At 43.4% G+C, this 21,312-nt stretch overlaps 1 protein-coding gene across 1 annotated transcript; it reads right to left on the reverse strand.

Annotated features, from left to right (window-relative positions):
• Nucleotides 1-1,014: 1,014 nt before the first annotated feature.
• nrl (neural retina leucine zipper) lies at nucleotides 1,015-13,006 on the reverse strand (the record flags this gene model as incomplete). Its single annotated transcript, XM_084307298.1, has 4 exons — nucleotides 1,015-1,173; nucleotides 3,175-3,390; nucleotides 11,978-12,253; nucleotides 12,389-13,006. 4 exons carry the CDS (start codon nucleotides 13,004-13,006, stop codon nucleotides 1,015-1,017), a joined length of 1,269 nt encoding a protein of 422 aa, XP_084163424.1.
• Between the last annotated feature and the right edge of the window lie 8,306 nt (nucleotides 13,007-21,312).

Consider the following 21,312-nt stretch of genomic DNA (forward strand, 5'->3'; position numbering starts at 1 on the left):
GGTCCATGGCATAAAGAAGAATGCCACGTTCAACAAGCAGAGTATGGATATTCTTCTGCATTTTTTTCTCCTTCAAAAATACATCTATTCTAAACACGAGAGCATACCATCAGTTATTCATTTAGCACAATCAGGATACTCTCAGGAAAAAAGTATCCTTGTACATTCTTTAATCTATGATTATTCATCTTAACAAAAATGTGATAGTGAATAACAAGTCCTTGGTGAGCAAAATCACCTTGATAGGCAACTGTGAAATATTAGCTGGCGAGTACAACTGCATGCCATGGATACTTTACCCAAGCCCTACACCACCACACCACCAGCTCCACTGCACTATTCAGACCGCCGCCTTCTAAGAAGGAGCATCTTATATGAGAAACAAAACTACATTTCAGGGCCTGGACTCAACCAGTTGTCCAGAGAGTAAGTTCCGAGCATCGGGTCATGTTTTTCTTTTTCTACTTCGAATTGTATAGAAAGGTCATTTGCTCGACACTGTTAGGGACGAATGATAGTGGCAGATCAAGGCAAAAGCCGCCTTTGATTTCCCACGATTCGGTTCGAGGATAACCTCTGATCTCGGGCGCATACAGGCAGGCTGTTTTCTCTTCCCCTACACAATTGCCCTGATCTCACCAGTGCAAGGTACATCCCAAAGACGTCGTATCCAGTCTTTGTGCTACTATCGACTTCACAGTGATGGGGAAACTGAGTCCAGTTTATGAAGCGACCTACTGTAGGTCTAACCCCTAAAAATCAACAGTCAGGTTCCACATGATTGCTCAGGGTGGATTCACAGTTGTCTTTACTTCAAGGAATATCTGCCAACCTCTGTCACTCCTCTCGCACTCTCTCGGTCTCTCTTACACGCACACACACACACACACACTATCCACCCTTCTCCTCGTCTTCCCAAAGTCTGTTACTCATCATTGACTGCTCCGTTTAGGCTGGCCTCCTCTTAAACCCCTCTCTCTCTCTCTCTTGTCCTGTGCTTCCCTTGAGGTGCCCTCAGAGAAAGTAGTCAGGGGGCGGAGAGGGTGGGTTGTTGGTGCGGGTGGGTGGAACGTCATTGGCTCCGTGGTTTGCTCCGACGAGCTTTTCATAGCGAGCCTTGTAGGCATCTCTCTCCCTCAGCACCCGAGAGAGCTCACACTGTAGCTGTTCCAACTGGAGAGAAAGAGCGAGCTTGCATTATTATTGGGTTTAAAAACTCGTTCCAACCGTCAAAACCAACCGTTTTGCACAAAATCATTGAGAGTTATTGAAAGTAAATTAAGTACATTTGAATATGGCCACCAGTGATGTCATCGGGGACATTGAATCCTTGTGTTGTGTTCATTACAGCTCAATGCAATTATAAGGTAGTAGTCCCTATAAGACAAGGTATACAAGGTATTGCTACCATCTACATAATTTCATGGTGCTGTAATTAACACAACACAAGGATTCAATGTCCCCGATGACATCACTGTTGGCCAAATTAAAACCCATTTACTTCCAATAACTGTCAAACTAAATGAATGCATGCAAAACTATTTAGAGGTTTTGGACGTGTCTGAGATTATGTGCAAAAGAAAGCTTTTCTCAGCACAATCCATGCTGTTCTTTATATGGAAACCCTACTTTGGGTGCACTGTGGAGTAGGTTTCAGTGTTTATTTCAGGGCTTGTACAGACTGGAGTGTGACCCCATTGACTTTGCATTATCTTCAGGCTAGTTAGCCACAAAGATTCTAGCCTGATCTGTGGGTGTCCATGTCCAGTATGAAGAACAGCAGAGATTGTGCTGAGAAAGGACTCTGCTGACAACATCACTGGTGCCTTCTTTCCTCTCTCATATAACGTTAAACATAATATGCACAAGGGGAGCATACTTTCAGTTCAATCAATACATTTTCTAAAGGTAGAGCATTCATTCTCAGTTATTATTATTACTATTCTATTTTTTTTGTTATCCACTTTTTCTCCTAATTTAAATTTTTTCTCCCATCCCAATTTCGTATTTCCAATCCTTCCCTCCCCTGTCTTGAACGTTGCTAGACTATGCCTCCCACTGGTCGGCTGTAGTGAGGATAGAAGCCTTGCATCACGTGTCCCCTCCGGTACACGAGGAGGCAGCCTGTTGCATCTTTTCACCGCAGCAGCTTGAACTCTCAGTGGCGAGGAGTAACGCGTGGGAGGCTCACGCTGCCCCCGCTACTTCCTGTTTCCGCCGCACCGGCGTCACCCAACTGACCTGTAGGAGTCGCTGTCCACAACGTCCAATCCCCACCCACCGGCTTTCCCACCCTCTAACACTGCCAATTGTGTTAGTATGACGGCCGGCCAAGCCGGTAGCAACGCCGAGAGCTGGGCTCGATACCAGCATCTCCTGCGTTAGTGGCGAGCGCCTTGCCCACTGCCCCACTCAGCCGCCAATTATTATTATTATTTTCATAAATTAATTAAAGGTTATTTTTGCCTTTCTTACTTTTGCTCCCATATCCCAAATTTAGTCGTTTAGTCGCCAAATGTGTTCATAGGAACGACCAAGCCGGAGGTACTGGGATTTTTTTTGTTTTATCCACTTTTTCTCCTTATTTTTCTATTTTTCTCCCATCCCAATTTCGTATAGCCAATTCTCCCCTCCCCTGTCTTGAACGTTGCTAGACTATGCCTCCCACTGGTCGGCTGTAGTGAGGATAGAAGCCTTGCATCACGTGTCCCCTCCGGTACACGAGGAGGCAGCCTGTCGCATCTTTTCACCAGACAGGGCGGACTCTCAGTGGCGAGGAGTAACGCGTGGGAGGCTCACGCTGCCCCCAATACTTCCTGTCTCTGCTGTGCAGGCGTCACCCAACCGACCTGTAGGAGTCGCTGGCCACAACGTCCAATCCCCACCCATCGACTTCCACCCGCTACCTCTGTCAATTGAGATAGTATGACGACTGGCCCAAGCCGCAGGCAATGAATGCTGACACCGGGATTCGAGACCGGAGTCTCTTGCATTGATGACGAGCGCAATCTCCGCTACGCCACCCAGCCGCAGGTACTGGGATTTTAACTCTGTGTTTCCACGGCGATAGACGAGTGCTTAGACCTCTACACTAACTCAGCCCCACCCATTTGAAGAAAACCCATGTCCTGAAATGATTGAATGGAAAGTGTATCGAGCACAATCCTGGTGTACCTGTTGCGTAAGCACATGTTTCTCAGACTCCAGCGCGTGGCGGTGCTGTAGGCGCTTGTAGCGGCAGGACTGGGCGTAGCCGCGGTTCTTTAGTGTGCGCCTTTTCTGCTTCAGGCGCACCACCTCATCCTTGCTGACGCCGCGCAGATGTCTGTTCAGCTCTCGTACCGATAGGCTGACTAGTTGTTCGTCAGAGAAGCGCTCGTCCACCCCACACTGCAGACATGCAGAGAAAGACAGAGATTGTTATTAGAACATGTTAATTACACCCTTAACCGTCGCCTGGGACTGAATGCGACAACTCGTTTGTTTTAATTTAAATCTCTACATTCAGCCTCTAGAGGAAGAACTCAATTGATTTGAGTGTCCCCACCATAGATATAAAGACTAGATGGCACAAGGCGGAGTCTCCCACGTAGTTCACTGGCGGCCATCTTGCTACAGTTAACTACTACTTTAAGGTGAGTGATCTGCACAAACAAAAATACTCTTAACTCGCTGAAATCTTGACAGATTTACAAACGGTTTAGTTTATTACAAATGTTATTAACGTGGCTATGATTCTTGCTTGGAAGAATTTTTATTGAACTTTTAAAATTTTCATATGAAAGTTCATTATAAGTATGCAGTATGATAACTACATCTCTGACGTTTTTAACAAACCAAACGGTTGAAAATTGAGCAAGCTATGGTTATTTCAATAGTACATGCACTATAGACAGTCATGTTATGAGTGGGCATGCTACCCTGTAGCAAGATGGCCACCATGTGGCAACGTCGGTCTCCGTTGGCCAGCAGCGCGGGTGTCATCTAGTCTTTATATATATCTATGGTCCCCACAAAAAAAATTCTAGCGCCACCATTATGCCAAACCTTCAATATTCAAAGGAGAGTAGCCTATCTCCCAACGTGTTAGTCATACAGTCACGGAAATTATACCCAGAGATGCAGGTCATTGTGGAGAACAAATTTGCCATAGGAACTGATGTCCAGCATATTGGATTTGATAAAATTTTTGGATTACTCAAAAACTAGGCTGTTCACATGCTTCTCACTAAACCTTTAAAAGTTCCCTAAAGACCAGATTAGGTTCAAATGTGTCACTGGGGATTCAGGCAGTTTTGGGAATATACTAATACATCTAATTTGAAATGAGGAGGCAGAAGAATAATCATAAAAGTCCATTTTAAGTTGTCAGATGAACAATATTCTCAAACCTAATTATCTAAAGATAGTAAGTTTGGTTCTGCATTCAAACGTTTCTATTGATCAGTGTATGAGGAAAAAGTGTATGGGCCCCCAGGTGGTCCTCAGATACACATAGACCTCTCATGGGTGACATATCTTCAGGTTTCTCCTGAGTCTCCAGTCTTTGCTGCAGCTATAGGAAAAGTAATGGCCTATTAATGGATCACTCCTAGCTTCTTCTGTGGTTCATGCAGGCTGTGGTCCCGTAAACAAAAGCCTTCTAATATACAGTACATTTCTCTCTCTGGTAAGGCAGGGGGATTTAGAATTTTAAGCGGCAGTTTAGAAAAAGTAAAAGATCGCTAGCCAAAACTAGCTTAGCATTGCAGATCATGTCACACGACGTCACCAGCATTAGTGCATTCTCTGCAACATCCGGTCATTTAGGGTTAGCGATTTGGCTTTTAAAAATGGGAACGTTAAAAAAACATAAAATCCTTTGGTGAAACACAATTGTCCCATTAACCTCACATGCAGTATCAAGGATACAATTATTGTCGGCGTTGCTATCAGCTTGGCTGGTTGTTCATACTAACACAATTGGCAGTGTTAGGGGTGGGAAAGCTGATGGGTGGGTCCTGGGCGTTGTGGACAGCGACCCCTACAGTTCGGTCGGGGCGCCTGGGCCTGCACAGCGAGGGTAGGATCTGGAGGGAGGTAGTGTGACCTTCCACACGTTACACTCTCCCGGTGAGAATCTGCGCTGCCAGGCTGGTTGCCGGCTGGCTGCACATGCGTCGGAGGAAAGCATGTGACAGTCTCCGGCCTCCCGGACCAACAGTAGGGGGGAGTGCGCAACAACCAGGAAGGGGGTTGGGAATTGGCATAACGACTAACAGTGGGATGGGAGAAAAATCGGAAAAAGGAGGGGGGGGAAAAGATAATAAAAAAAAAATAAGAAATTATACAATTATTGATAGACAGGAAAGGAAAATACTGCTAATTTTGGCCATAGGCGGGGAAAGCACTGGCGCATGTCATAATGATGTGAACGCATGAGAGGTCTATAAGAGAGAGTTGGTCTGTGTATCTACGTATGTACATGTTATATTTCATATTGTGTGCTCCCCGTGTGCAAACGCGTTGACAATGGGTGCCACATGTTCATCCATAATCTGTAATGTAATCTGATTGAGTATGAGTGACAGTGATCAGGATTATGCACGGCAATTTTAGCAGATATTATCATAAGCTCACGCTGTGCTCCACATACTGAACTGGAGAAACTTCTCCACACAAGGAGACACAAGGGACTACAAACTACAGAAGAGTGCTTAATTACTTCACTCAAGAATATTTGCAAAGGAGAGCAGCCTAGATTGGGATAGAGTTTTGATGAACCCTTTCACTACCACACTACAGGAGGTTAACCTTTCACTACCACACTACAGGAGGTTAACCGGTGGAAAGGGTTAATAATATTTTTCTTTTCACAAATTACATTTCACCTACACATTTTAACATTTTAAATATGGAATAATGATATAGCCCAGTGCTTCTGTATCCAATGATCTAATGATATCCGCCGACTCTGGTAGATGCTCCATTTTAGTGCTACTGGATCTTAGTGTTGCATTTGACACTGTGGATCACAACATTCTGCTAAATAGGCTCAGAGATTGGGTGGGTGTCACAGGGAGTGCACATGAGTGGTTTAAGTCCTATCTCTCAGGTAGATGTTTCTCAGTCGGAGTAGGCCCCCATGTGTCTGAGTCTGTTACCCTTTCCTGTGGGGTCCCCACTCGGTACTTGGTCCGATTTTATTTTCACTGTATTTGCTCCCATTAGGACACATTATTAACGCTTTTAAAGGCATCTCCTACCACCTTTATGCGGATGATATCCAGCTGTATTGCTCTTTTAACCCTGATTGCCCTGATGATTTTAATTCTAATTCTATTGTTTTAAATGAGTGTCTGTCGGCCATTAAGGCCTGGTTAGCTAGCAACTTCCTCCAGCTAAATGAGGCCAAAACCGAGGTGCTCATCGTGGCCTCTGATGGCGTTGCATCTAGAAACTAATGTGAGCCCCAACCTCAGGAACCTTGGGGTAAACTTTGATCAGGCCATGCACCTCGACACTCATATCAAGTCGGTGACCCGCACCTGTTTTTTCCATCTCAGGAATATTGCTAAGCTCAGGTCGATTGTTTCCCATTCTGACCTAGAGTTGATCATCCATGCCTTTGTTTCTTCTCGTCTAGATTACTGCAATTCGGTTCTCACCTGCCTCAATAAATCATCCATAGACCGCCTCCAGTTCATCCAAAATACTGCTGCAAGACTGCTAACCAGATCAAGCAGAAGGTGTCACATCACTCCAATTCTAGCCTCCTTGCACTGGCTTCCTATATCTTACAATTCAGTTCAAGGTCCTGGTGCTCACTTTTAGAGCTTTGCATGGCCAGGCACCAGAATATTTAACCGACCTGCTGGAACCATTATGTGCCCAGCAGGACCCTGAGGACAGCTGACCAGGATCTGTTGGTCATTCCGTGCACCAGGTTGATCACCAAAGGTGACAGAGCCTTTCAATCTGTAGCGCTTAGACTCTGGAATGCCCTTCCTTGTGGCCTAAGAGATTGATTGATTGATTGATTGAAAAGTTTATTAACAGATTGCAGAATGGGTACAGTACAGTACAGCTCAATACATACAATTGTTAAGAGGATGCAGACCTGAGAAAGACTTTCGTCTTGTTTCCATCAGGGTCCCCCATTTTCAATTCATCATATGACACACATGACATACAGATAGACAGTACTGCTACATCTATACATTTATGACATACCAGATTTTCAAATACAGTACTGTTTGTGATACTAAAAAAATCCAGAAGAAGAGTATATACATTTGACATAGAAACTGTGCATTGGGGGAGGTTGGGTAGGTGGGGTGGGGCTGTACATTGGAGGTGGGGGGGGGGGGGGGGGGGGGGTTGGGTAGAGGGGGACACACACTGTACATTGGAATACTGACATACATTTGACATGGAAACTGTACATTGGAGGAGGTTGGGTAGGTGGGGTGGGGTTGGGTGGGGCTGTACATTGGAATACTGACAAAGCCATGCTTGGTCTTTATTGTACAACTGGGTTAGGACATTTGTAGGGGCCAGTTTTGAATTGCAGTCTCCCGTAGGTGTTCTTTGAGAGTGTTTTTGAAGGTGGGTAGTGATTTACATTCCTTTACAGCTTTGGGTAGGGCGTTCCACATTGTTGTGGCATAATTGCGAAACGTGTTTAGTCCCTTGTTTGAGCCGAATCTGGGTTTTACATGATTTGTGGAGCTCCCTCTGGTGTTGTGATCGTGGTATTCACTGACCTTTGGGAAGTATTTTGACATGTACATGGGTACCTTGGTCGTGTAGTGTATCTTGTAGACCAGGCCCATTGCAAGTTGCTGTACTCTGTCGTCTACTCTAAGCCATCCTAGGTTGGCAAAGTGTGCAGGGGTGAGGTGGGTTCTAGGAGTCAGGTCAAGCAGTAGTCTGACTAGTTTGTTTTGAGATGTTTGTAATTTGGTTTTTAGTGCCTTTGAGGTGCTTTGGTACCATGAGGTGCAAGCATAGTCGTAGTACCCTTGAATGAGTGCTCCTGCCAGAGTCTTCAGGGTATTCTTGTTTACCAGGGAGGAGATCCGGTACAAGAATCGAGTTCGTTGATTGACTTTTTTTATTACATTGGATGCCATTTTGTCACAGGAAAGATTAGCCTCTAGGATGGAACCCAGGTAGGTAATTTCATCTTTCCTTGTGACAATATTGTCACCCACTGTAACTGAGAAGCCGTCTGTTTTGCTGAGTTTGTTATTTGAACCGAAGAGAATGGACTCTGTTTTGCCCATGTGTAATGATAGTTTGTTGTCGGCGAGCCATATGCAGATTTTGCCTAGTTCCGAGCTGAAGCGTCTGTTGACATTTTTAAAAATCAGCTAAAAACATTACTGTTTAAACAGGCCTTTGGGGGTATCCCAGTATTGACCATGCAGTATTGACCGTGCTATTATTATGTTGACCTCAGACCCGACCCAAGCCTTTATGAGGCTTATTTGATTTGGGGGCCGCCCACCACTTCACCGCCATCATTACTATTGACTATTGTCAATGCTTGATCATTCGCACACCTATAGCTCGCGAGCTAATATGTTTTTTTATTTTCTGTGTGCCTTGTTTTGCTTGTATTCTGTAATTTTTTTTCTGTTTTTTTCCGACTTTTTCTCCTCCTCTTTTTCTGTATTTTTCTCCCATCCCAATTTTTGTCGTTAAGCCAATTCCCCCGCTTCTTTTCACCTGACAGCGAGGACTCTCACTGGGGGAGCGTAACGTGTGGGAGGCTCACACTACTTCCCCCAGTTCCCTCCCTCGCTGAGCAGGCACCCCGACCGACCTGTAGGAGTCGCTGTTTTACAACGACCTGGATACACACCCCGCCGGCTTCCCACCCGCTAACACTGCCAATTTAGTATGGACGACGACCAAGCCGGAGGCACCGCTGACAGCTGGATTCGATACCAGTGTCTCTGCGGTGGTAGGCAGGCGCTTAGTCTGCTGTGCTACCCAGCCGCCCATTCTGTTGTTCTTGTAAAGTTGCATGATTGTATTGATGTTTGTCTAATAAAAAGTAGTATTAGCAGATAGAAAAATTTAAGAAACTGTTAACATAATATTGTGTTTTTGTATGATTACTAGGGGTGTTACGATTCGATTTGACTTTCGTTTTTTAACGTCATGATCTGATAACATTTCCGATATTTTTTTTTTTATTCCGCACTGATGGCTATATGTCATTGTTAGACTATCAAGTCTTGATTTGTAAATGATTTGCACTGGTTTTAGGCTCTGACAACTGTCATTTACTGTACATTACTCTTCTTTAATAAGATAGACTACATGGTACCAAGTGTGAACCGATCTGAGTAGAACTTAGGAAATCTCATGACCTTTCATGGTTCCACAGAACTGGCCGATATGTAGGAGGTGCTTGGATTCTAGAATCAACAAAGAGTGGAGAGTATCCTGTAATACCCAAAACAAACTGTGGGAGTCAGCGATAGCGACAGCGTATAGTCTGCCATTAAACCAAGAGAAGAAGACTGTTCACTCACACTCAACTAACCTCTTTGGCTCAAATGCATCCTAGCGATTCCCAACGTAGCTAAATTCAAAACCACACCCCACCGTTTTCATTGTGGCCTCACAGCGCCAACTGCGGATCTCACCATCTCAAAGATGACAGAGCATAATTATGCAGCATCCCTTGTTGGGTTGGTTATTACTCAAAGTTGTAAAATAATACATAGCCTAAGTGTTCTTTTTATGAACAGCAATATTTGAGGAGCCTAATAATCTGGACTTTCATTTTATGCTTTTCAAGCCTTGACTGACCATGGAGCTAAGGTTTGCATTGCCCTGTTAGCTACGTTATTGCTATATTTCTGGGCCTACGACAACAAAATCTATAGTCATTGAAAATATACAAATATTCCCATATTTAATGGCTAATAATAGGAACTTTCATTCATCATTTTCTTATTTGTGCCTGTTTTACAAAGAACGTATACAATTTCCATACTCAATAAGACTCGCTAGCATAACATTCGCTTCAGACAGTTAGCTAACAGTAGAGAGAGGGAAGCCAGCGTAGAGAGAGTCTCAGCCAATCACAGCATGCTATGGGGCGGGGTTTTGAGATAAACCATGTTTGGAATCGTTAGGACGGGGCATAAACAAAAGTGGCAAGATGGCTTCTCTTCCTATAGAGCGTCTTTGCTAATAGTGCAGGCAAGTCTATTTCTAGAAAAAAAAATACAGGGAGAATCGCGAACCTGCTTGTGATTTTGAAGTTCAAAATCAAACACTCATTTTGATCGATTTCCGATTTTCGGAATCGTGACACCTCTAATGATTACCATTGACATAATATAATATATCAGAAAATAAATTAATATAAATAAATGCATTTTGAGCTCTCTTGTGGGACATTTTGAGCGCACTTGGGGGTCCTCTGGCTATGGAGGCCCTAAGCAGTTCGCTTATGTAAATGTAATTTTTTTGCCTTTTAACTTTTTCTCCAATCCACCAATTTTCTTTGTTGTTATGCCAATTCCTTCCTGGTCATTGCACTACCCTACTGTCGACCTGGTGAGGATGTAGACTACCACCTGCCTCCTCCGATACATGTGGAGTCGCCAACCGCTTCTATTCACCTGCCAGCTAGAAGTTTCATTGGGTGAGCGTATCTCCCTCTGATACCCTCCCTGTTGAACAGGCCTGACCGACCAGTAGGAGTCGCTATCGCAACGACCACCCCACCCGGGTCTCTGTGGTGGTAGGCTCTGCATTACTGGTTGAGAGACCTATGCTCTAGATCAGTGGTTCCCAAAGTCGGGGTCGCGACCCAAAGGTGGGCCGCGAGCAGCCACGGGTGGGCCGCGAGATGATTTAAAAAAAATAAAAAAAAAATAAAAAAAAATAAAAAAATATATTTTATTTATTTTTTATTTTTTTATTTTTATTTCTTTTTGTCAGGCCACTGAACTTAGAAGCAGGCCAGGACAGTGTTTCTAGTTGTATTCTAAAATTCTATTCTATTGTATTCTAAAATGTGACTATATGGTTTTATATGAACTTAATAAATAAACAAAAACTAAAAATCTACTTATTTCAACGAACATTTCAAACTAAATAACAGATTATGCACATAAAACGCTGAAAACAACCGAAGCAACAATAGTATTTTAATGAGGCTATGATTATTATCATTATTATTTTGCAACAAGTTAGCCCTCTCATAAATAGCACATATAAATGAATAACTAACTTGAACTAACTTAATAGGATTGAAGTGATATTTGGCTTAAAAAATCGGTCGCCTGGCAAAAAAAAAAAAAAAAAAACCTGACGATGTGCATTGGGCCGCGGCTCTCTGACGCCTTATTTTCTGGGCCCTGGCCTGAAAAGTTTGGGAACCCCTGCTCTAGATACCTACTAGGGTCAACAGACATTCATAATCATGTCCTCATGTCCTAATCCTATGTGATCCCTCTCTCTCTCTCCTCCCTCTCCCCTCTCTCCTCTCCCTCTCAGCCATGTCATGTTACAAGCACCATACCTGCTTCCATATCTTTGCTTTTACTTTTATACTTTTCTTCTATTATTTACATTTACTATTTAACATCTAAACTATTTCCATTTTGGACATGCATCTTGTCGACTCCCACTTTGTCGGGATTCAGTTAGATGGACGTGTTGGGGCCGACAGTGGCTCAGTAGGTAGAGCCATCGTCTGGTAATCGGAAGGTTCCCGGTTCGATTCCCGCTCCTCCCAGCAGCCTGTGTCCTTGAGCAAGACCCGTGAGCCCTAACTGCTCCTGATGAGCAGGTTCACACCTTGCACGGCTGCCTCCGCTGTCGGTGTGTGAACGTGTGAGTGAATGGGTGAATGTGAGGCATAAATTGTAAAGCGCTTTGGATAAAAGCGTTATATAAATGCAGACCATTTACCATTTACGTGTTGCATCTAGGTCTTTCCCTCCCCTGTGTGTACCTGATTAACCTGGAGGTGATGATGATGGTGATGGTGGCCATGCATGGGGTGATGTGGGTGGTGATGGTGATGGTGATGCTGATGGTGATGAAGCCGGCCCTGGGGGCTGGGGGGCTGCGGGTAGGGGGCTGAGGTGGGGGCGGCGTTGGGGAGCGAGGGAGGCGCAGATGAGAGGAAGAGGAGTGGACGATGGCACATGTCTGTACCCTTGCTGCAGGAGATGTCGCCTCCACTGTCGCTGTCGTCTCCCATGTTACTGTTTGAGTTTTGAGATAGAACCGGAAACTGAGAGAGAGAGAGTGCAGAGTTTGAGATACAGAGGGAGGGAGAGGAGGAGACTCATTATGACAAGACTCTTAGGAAAAGTGATATAAAATACACAGTAATCTTAATATTGAAATGGTACGGCAGACTGCTTACCTGTGAGCTGACGGCTGCGGCGGCTGAGTTTAACAGAGCTTCTACGGCATCCTCGCAGCCCAGAAAGCTGCCGACTGGGCCCCTCTCTCTGTCTCCTCGCTCTGGCCCTCCGCCCAAGGCCCCCAGCAAGGACGCAGGTCCCGCCGCCTCGCCCCCGAACTGCTGCTGCAGCGCCGCCAGCCAGATCAGGTCCTCCAGGGAGGCCGGGTTGGGCCCCTGGGCCCCGCCGTGGGCAGGGCTGCCCTCGACGTTCCCCTGAGAGCCAGAGCTGATGCCGGAGGTGAAGCTGTTGGAGATGGAGAGGGGGAACGAGATGGAGGACGATGACGAAGATAGGGAGGAAGAGGCCGAAGGTGGCGGGTGGCCGTCGCTGAGCGTTGGCGAGGGTGGCAGGGAGTTGTAAGGGCTGGAGCTCAGGCTGGAGTCCTGGGGAGGGTGGCTGGTGTACGGGGAGCTGGAGGGGTCATGGGGGAGGCCAGACTTGGGGTACGTACACGGAGGAGGGAGGGGAGGAGTGTCAGGTTTCACCTCAAACTTGAGGAGGTCAAAGTCATTTAGGTACTCCATGGCCAAGGGGCTAGGAGGGAGGGAGGAAATAGGGAGAGAGGGGGATGACATGGCTCCTGCTGTCGGGACAGACTGAGTTGAAGCAGGGTTTTCCTTGTGTCAGGGTTGTGTACAAATCCCCTCCTCTCTCTTCTTTTTTCTAGTGCAGTCCATACACAACAGCTAGACTGACGTCTTCCAAAATTGGTCCAGGTGTCCAGGTATGGACTGATTTGTGAGATTCCCCTGTAAAAAATGGTGTGTCCCAGAGCCCTTGTTGCTCTCTCCCCTATCCTGATGGCGAGATTGAGGAAGGGGGAAGGGAGAGTTGAAGGGAAGGACATTGATTATTATAACATCAATAAATCCTGAGGATTTTCTCTACACATATGCTATTTCATAGTCATGATTTAGTGGGGTTGACAGGTTATCGGGTTGCCCTCTCCAAACACATGAATTACAGCACCAGATATGCTTGCCATAAATACAAAGACTTGTAAAGGGGAATGCCACCCATTTTTTGAATTCACATAAGTTATGCCTGTGCCCCGGGACAATCAGTATTTGTGAACATGCACCTCTCTCTCCTAAAGCTATAACTCAGAGACAAATCTCCAATCTGTGATGTCACCTGGATATCAAATCTGTTGGTTGCTGCTCCTTGGACAATGAACGGGAAAATGACTTATTGGAGCTATTCAGCGCTCTTACTCCCAGATGAGGTTAAAATTCCAGTTCAGGCCTGTTGGCAATACTAGAAAATAAACATAATTTTGGTGTAGTGCATGTAATATTGACTGAACGTCCCTGTGTCACATGAATAACATATGGGAATTCTTAAAATGGATAGCGTTCCCCTTTAAATCTATAGTTGTTGTATAGTATAGTTTGAAGATTAGCATGCAATCCAAGGAACTCAATTTGAAACCGAAATCTCAGATTGTCATTCTGACGTTGTGTAATTTAACACAAATGTAAGGTATGTTGTTGCACATGTATAACTGCCTGTTCCTTCTATTGTAGCATTAAGTTGTTAATCCTCAACAGATCCCCAGTGACACCCACCCCCCACCCTCCACCACATCCACACACACATGCACTGTGTGATATTAATGCAAAAATAAGACAATTTTGGTGTGACTTTTTATAAGATATTAGCATTATACTGCGTGTATACTCTAAATATAGGCCTACATTTCAATTAGTCAATTAGTTTAATGTAATGCATTATCTTGTCATCCATTAACTATGTCCTTGTAAATCCCCCTTCCTGGAATTCAAACAATGAAAAGTGAGTCTCTATCAAGTAAATACTTTGTTTCCAATACCAAACTGGAATATTGCACAATTTAAGGGTTCATAAATTATTCCTGTGGTTTGGACAGTTCAGTCAATATTTGTGTACATGGATAACTCTCTGTTGTGATTGGAGGATCAAGAAAAGAGGGCAGGGTTTGAGATAGATATCAATTCTGATGTAGAAAAGACACACTTATCCCTAGAACCCCCCCCCCCCCTTCCCTACGTATGTGTATTGTCACCTTCATGTCCATGATCCTGAAGTTATTAGGCTATCTGTGGCAGCAGATTTAGGTTCTACATCTCCATTAAACCCCACATCCAAGTCTTAGTCTAATCTAATTAGTCCAAGTCTAATCCAGTTTTAAGGTTCTGGATTTGGGAGAAAATTGTTTATATTCACAAATACTGTATGTATTGGATTGTCCTAAACCATGGGAATAACATATATGAATCTTTACACTGAGTGTTGTATTATTCCCTTTTTAAAAGTAGAGTGAAGAAAGTTTTGTTTATCCAAAACTATGGTTGTCAACAACACTCAAAATAACAGGATATCCTTTAGGGCTGTCAGTTGTGCCTACGAATACCATACGACTATGAATAGACTGAAATGAGGCAAATTCAAATTAAATCCAAATTCACCCATTCATTGGCTTGCATTGCAGGCCCATGCATCTTCAATTAATCTCATATCAATGTGTTGTTATTTTCTTTTTTAAATTCGACTGCCAGTTTGGTATTCTAATTCATATTCTGTTTTTCAAATTCAAATTACATTTGTATATAGAAATGTGTTCCGACAGCTCTGATATTCTTCCCCTTCGTCTATATGTATGTGTTGCGATGTATTCACCAGTATGAAACAGAAATCATTTCAGGTCACAGTCTCAATGATCATTGATCACATTCATAATACTTCTAGAAAGGTCTCTCCTACACATAACTAGCTAAAGCACACGTTCTCAGGAGTCCTAATTATTTATGACAGAAAGACTCAAGTTTCATAAGACTTATCTAATTATATATTTTATTTCAGGTACCAGTCTAGTCTAGATCTTTGTTCAGTTTATAATAACCTAAATAGGGTGTTTTTTAAAGTCAGTTCAAGTGGATATTTGGTCAAAGTTGAAATGAAACATCATGAGTGAGTGTTTTTTTTTAACATATTAAAGCCTGGTTCTCTTTGATCCAGTCAAATCAGCTGTAAGATTGAATATATCTTGTATATGGTTTATACACAAATTTAAATATTCAATATTCAATATTCAATATATATTAAAATGTGATTATTTCAATTGTTAATCTTTCCTTAGAGTAGGCTACTCTTATGCGCATAAATTAGTTTGTGTACTTGTTTCTTTTTATTGTGGTTGATGTTAACTTGGTCAGGGTGACTCATTCTTTAGACAGTCGCAGAGCGTGTCGATAGGTCGTAACTCTCAACAGCCTTTTATCACATCACCTAGCGAAGAGAAGATAACATCTTCACTACAATCAGGTTTGAGTATTTGAATTTGACATTGTGATTACTACATCAAAAGAAAACATCATATGTATTCAACTAATAACACTAGCTATGGGCCTTCTCATACCACGGTTGTTGTTATTATTATTATTATTGTTATTAAAAAAAATGTTTAAGAAAATCACATAAAAAATTCACGTTTGACTGACATTTCAACTAGTTCCAGTTCACTGCTTAGATCATTAACTGAGCCCCCCATCGTTCCAACAGAAAGCAAACTGTGACTGGGCTCCGCAGAGGCCTCAATCTGGCTCTGGCCAGAGTCACAGCAAACCCAGCCAGTCAGAGAGAGAGAGAGAGAGAGAGAGAGAGAGAGAGAGAGAGAGAGAGAGAGAGAGAGAGAGAGAGAAGAGAGAGAGAGAGAGGGGTGGGCTGACAGGCAGATGCAAATAGTTGGTGAAAGAGAGAGAAAAAAGTAGAATGAACCTGGGGAAAGATGAAGCCCCCCCCCCCCAAAAAAAAACCCAGACTGACATAATTACAAGGGAGGAGGAGGAGGAGGAAGAGGAGGAAGCAAAATCGATGGGTAAAAGTTGAATGAAATTAATCTTACCGTTGGTCATAGAGAGGAAGGGTCGTTTGGAGCTCCTTTCAGCGTCTCCCCCCGACACACACAAAAACAACTGACTGACGGGTGACTGACACGTTCAGAGGGAGACACAGAGAAAAGAGGGAGAGGGTAATGTGTACGGGAGTGAGCATGTGAGTGTGTATAGCACTCTGTCACCGCGTGTCACTGCCCTCTCTCTCTCTCTCTCTCTCTCTCCCTCTCTCTCTTTCTCTCTCCTCTCTGATGCAAATCCCTATTCGTAACAGTCCCCTCCTCTGCCCCCTACCCACATCCCTGTCTCATGGTTCTACAATCATGTTCCAAATCTCTCTCTCTCCCTCTCTCTCTCTCTCTCTCTCTCTCTCTCTCTCTCTCTCTCTCTCTCTCTCTCTCTCTCTCTCTCTCTCTCTCTCTCTCTCTCTCTCTCTCTCTCTCTCTCTCTCTCTCTCTCTCTCTCTCTCTCTCTCTCTCTCTCTCTCTCTCTCTCTCTCTTGCTCACACACACACAGACACACACCTCTTAACTCCCTCCAAACCCAAATCCCCACTAGTGCCTCATTTACTTCTGCTATTAGAGATATCACTACGATGCTCTGTGTTTATATATGATCATACAAGTTCTCAATTTGGTACCCCCCCCCCCCCCCATGCATGCACGCAAACACACACACACACACACACACACACACACACACACACACACACACACACACACACACACACACACACACACACACACACACACACACATACTCCAGTTAGTCACATGCCACAACAAGCATATGTAAACTTTACCTGAAGTGTGCCCATCCCGGTACCAAATCACCAAGTCACTTACCATCGATCCACTTACCATCGATCCACCGACTCATCCTCATCTGTTACCTGAGAGACGGAACTGTGCCAGAACCATTGGTACAGCCAATCAATACTTAAAGGTTACTCATCTCTGAGAAAGACAAAAAGTGTATGTTGTACTGGAACAGATGAATAGGAATTGGGTCTCTCTACTGCCACTTGGTGGACAGTCAAAGTCACCAAATTACTGTTTTCCATTTGTAAGGACAGGAATGAGCAGTTTTGATGTTTGGTGGCGTGCAGAAGCATGTATTCTGACCCACAGCAGTTTGCAAGTGGGTAAAACACACACTTTTTTGCAAAGGTTATGTCTCATGTTCCTACCTTTTGTTGTTGTTTTTCAAATTCAAACCACCCAGAACATTTAGCCCCTCTCTTTCTAAATGCTAAGACCCTTTTCACCACAGAATACTTTGCCTGATTATAGGGTGCAAACCACCAGTTGCCTATAACATGATAAATTCTTAAGAAAGGTACATTTGCCCCATTTGTTTCAGCTCAAAAGTTGTAATGCATTTGCATAGATTCGGTGCAATCGTCTTGAATATTACTCCCCTGTATCTGATAGGGGCTGTGACTATGATACAAATGGCTGTCAAGACTGACAAAATCTTTCGGTAGAGAACAATTAAACAGCTAAAAAGAAAATTAAAAAAGAATCAATAATTCACCTGAAACTATTTTTCTTCAGTTCACAATTGTCATCAGTAAGAAAGCACAAAATGCAATCTGGTTTAGGGTTTGGAGCATCTCAGTGTGTTTTTGTTCCCTTGTCACGCAAATTAGCAACCCCTACATCCTCATACTCACCTCTCTCTTGTAGTTAGGCTCAAAAGCAGTACAATGATTCAAAATGTTCAACGCCTTTGAAATTCATTAACTGGAGTGCATTAAAAAGAGCACAACAAGCTCTTTTTAATGATCCTGAAAAGCTAAACTCCTTAATCCGGAGTCTCTGTGTCTTAATTAATAATGTCTCGTTGAGGAATCAGTGAGTTAATATTGCCTGCATGGGCAAATCTGATAAACAAAAACAGGGATACACAGGAGAGACAACCAGACACACTGACTAATGGAAAAAAACACTAAGATAACAAGCATTCCTTTAATTTATTGCATTCGACTTGTAATTTTCCAAAATGTTTAGATGTAATGATTCATGTTTTTATCATGGGTGACATACAATTAGGACTTTGACTTTGATGTAAAAATATAAATAAAAGTGACCATCAAAGGACAACGTATAACAGAAGAGTCAGTCGAGACAATTATGCAATTTCCTAAATCCGTTAAAACATTTGCCCCCCCCCCCCCCCCCCCCCTCTCTCCCTTTTCCTCTCTTCCTCTATCTCTACCTCTCTATCTCTCCATCATCTATGTTTCCGGGGGAAAGCTTAGCGGCTAAACCAACAGGGCCTCCCATGAGAGTGAGGGGACAAAGAGAGGGAGAGATCCAGAGGAACTTACCTCATACTTCATGCCAAATACATCACCAGCCCTTCTGCATACGCAACCACAAACACTGTTCTTCCAGCTAGTGAGACATATCTCAAAATAGAACACCTCATATTCAGGTAGAATGGTACTCACACAGCTCTCTCTCTCTCACACACACACACACACACACACACACACACACACACACACACACACACACACACACACACACACACACACACACACACACACACACACACACACACACACACACACACAATAGATCCGATCTCACTTTCTTGGGAGTTGTGTGTATACTATATATATTATATATGTGTGTGTGTGTGTGTGTGTGTGTGTGTGTGTGTGTGTGTGTGTGTGTGTGTGTGTGTGTGTGTGTGTGTGTGTGTGTGTGTGTGTGTGTGTGTGTGTATATATATATATATACATGTATATGTAGTTCTTCTTTATGTAACTGAACAAATAACAGGCAGGTTTTTAACAGATCTGACCACTAATCCATTGAGCTCTGTTCACCCAATCAATATAACACCTAATACAAAATATTTCATTCCAAAATACTTATGTATACATTTAGGTTAAAACATTGTTATCTCGTACCTTGTTGCTCAATATTTCTAAAGTTGACATGATTACATCTTGTAGAATGTCACTATTTTGTAAAGGTCTTAAGATAGCTAGAAACCTGTATAATTTCTAGTAATTTGATTTACTTTCATGGCATCAATGGTACTGCAAGAGCATACCGCTGCTACGGGACAAAACCTCATAACTCCAAAAACCCAACTTTTCAGCAGATGAAAAAAACTAACACAGATTTGAGGGTGAATAGAGTTAGGAGGTTTAGACAGATGATCGGTTTAATGCTTTTCCATTGTTTAAACTTTGTAAAACCCACACACACATATGCAGGATGATCTACGGAGTTGATTTATATAATAAAAAAAAAAATTCAAAAAATGGAGTTATGAGGTTTTGTCCCGACAGCAGCGATACTTATGTTTGTCATATGATGGATACCTAATTTCGTTCTGAAACTCTTTATATATGTTCTACATAAGCTCTGTGTCCTTCTGTTACATGCTGCACCTTTTTTATGAAAGCATGGCAAAAATACTTAACATTTCAAATTAAAAAAGAATTTATTTCGAAATTGACGTTCTGCTGCATGTTTTATGGTAGAGTGCCAAGCATTCTTGAAATCTTGAGTTAAACTATCAGGAACTATATTACGTAATGTGGTGGTCTGCATATGGTTTTAATCTCATTTGAAGGTGCATTACACTGTTCTGTGAAGATCGTTTGAGCACTTGGAGGACCAGTGTACATTTAGTCATTTAGCTGAAGCTTTTATCCAAAGCGACTTACGAATTCTGTACAACAAGTCAGCAGGAAGGGTACGGTGTGGGGCGGCTTGGCTCAGGGGTAGAGCGGGGCGTCCAATGATAGAAGGGTTGGTGGTTCGAATCCCGCTCAAGCCCATGTCCATCCCATTGCCGTTGTGTCCTTGGGCAAGACACTTAACCTACTTGCCTCGTATGAATGTGTATGCATGTGAATGAATGTTGCTGGTGGTCGGAGGGGCCGTAGGCGTTGATTATTCGCCACGCTTCCGTGAGTCTGCCTCAGGGCAGCTCTGGCTGCAATTGTAGCTTACCACCACCGGTATGACTGTGTATGAACGAATAATGGACTCTGTGAAGCGCTCTGAGTCAGAGCAACAGTCAGAGAAGAGCGCTATATAAATCCAATCCATTATTATTTTTTTACAACTCTGGCAGCTAAGGGTAAGTAACATTGTTCGTAAAGCAGTGTCGAACTCATGCTACAGACTTGAGTTGAGTGCATATTAGCATAGTAGGTAGTAATAGGCAAGGTTAGTATTTATTTATTTGTTTTTTTGTTTCTCAGGGCGTTGAAAGTAATAGGCCAAACAATAGGATCTTTCCCTGAGTGTAAACACGAAACAACAAAAACACTACTCTTAGAATATAAAAAGCCTATATTCTTGAATGGCAAGGATAAGGACAAACGTGGCACCTGCCTGCTGGTCTCCATCAGGTGAACCCTCGGAGGACCAGTGTCTCTCAGCTCTTTGTTTGAGAGCTGAGCAGTGGCCCTTTCTATAGGACACTATGAGCTGGAGCTGGTCGTTCCTGCCCTGGAGGTTCTCCCAACCCACACAATCCCCCCGGACAATCCCCCAAAAACCCCTCAATGCAAAGATGACCTCTCTGTGACCCCACTTGTTTACCTTAATGCCCTTAAACAGCCTCCATCTAGCTCGGCTTAGGGTCTGCCTGGGTCGTGACCTGGAAGCTGGGGGGAGATGTCAGGTCAAGGCTGGGCTTTAAGTGGAGGTCTATGGAGGGAAGAAGAAGGAAGATGTGATATGAGGAAAAGGATGGTGCAATAAAAGAAGGAACTAGAAGAACGCACTTAGTAGAGTGAGGACCTCTGCCAAGGCTTAACAATGTCCCTACTTTGCTGGTACCGTCACTCAATATTTCTACTGGGTAAAATTCTTTTTACTGGAACTGGGGGTTATCAACTATCAAAATAATATGTATTGATACAATCAGTAGGATATCACAAAGGGCCAACACATTTCAAATGTCATCATGATTGCACAAGCTGTTGAGTTCATGGTTTTAGTTTTGTGAGAAAAGCACCACCACAAGTGAT

Source organism: Notolepis coatsorum (genome assembly GCF_963971535.1).
Source record: "Notolepis coatsorum genome assembly, chromosome: 2".
Lineage (NCBI taxonomy): Eukaryota > Metazoa > Chordata > Actinopteri > Aulopiformes > Paralepididae > Notolepis > Notolepis coatsorum.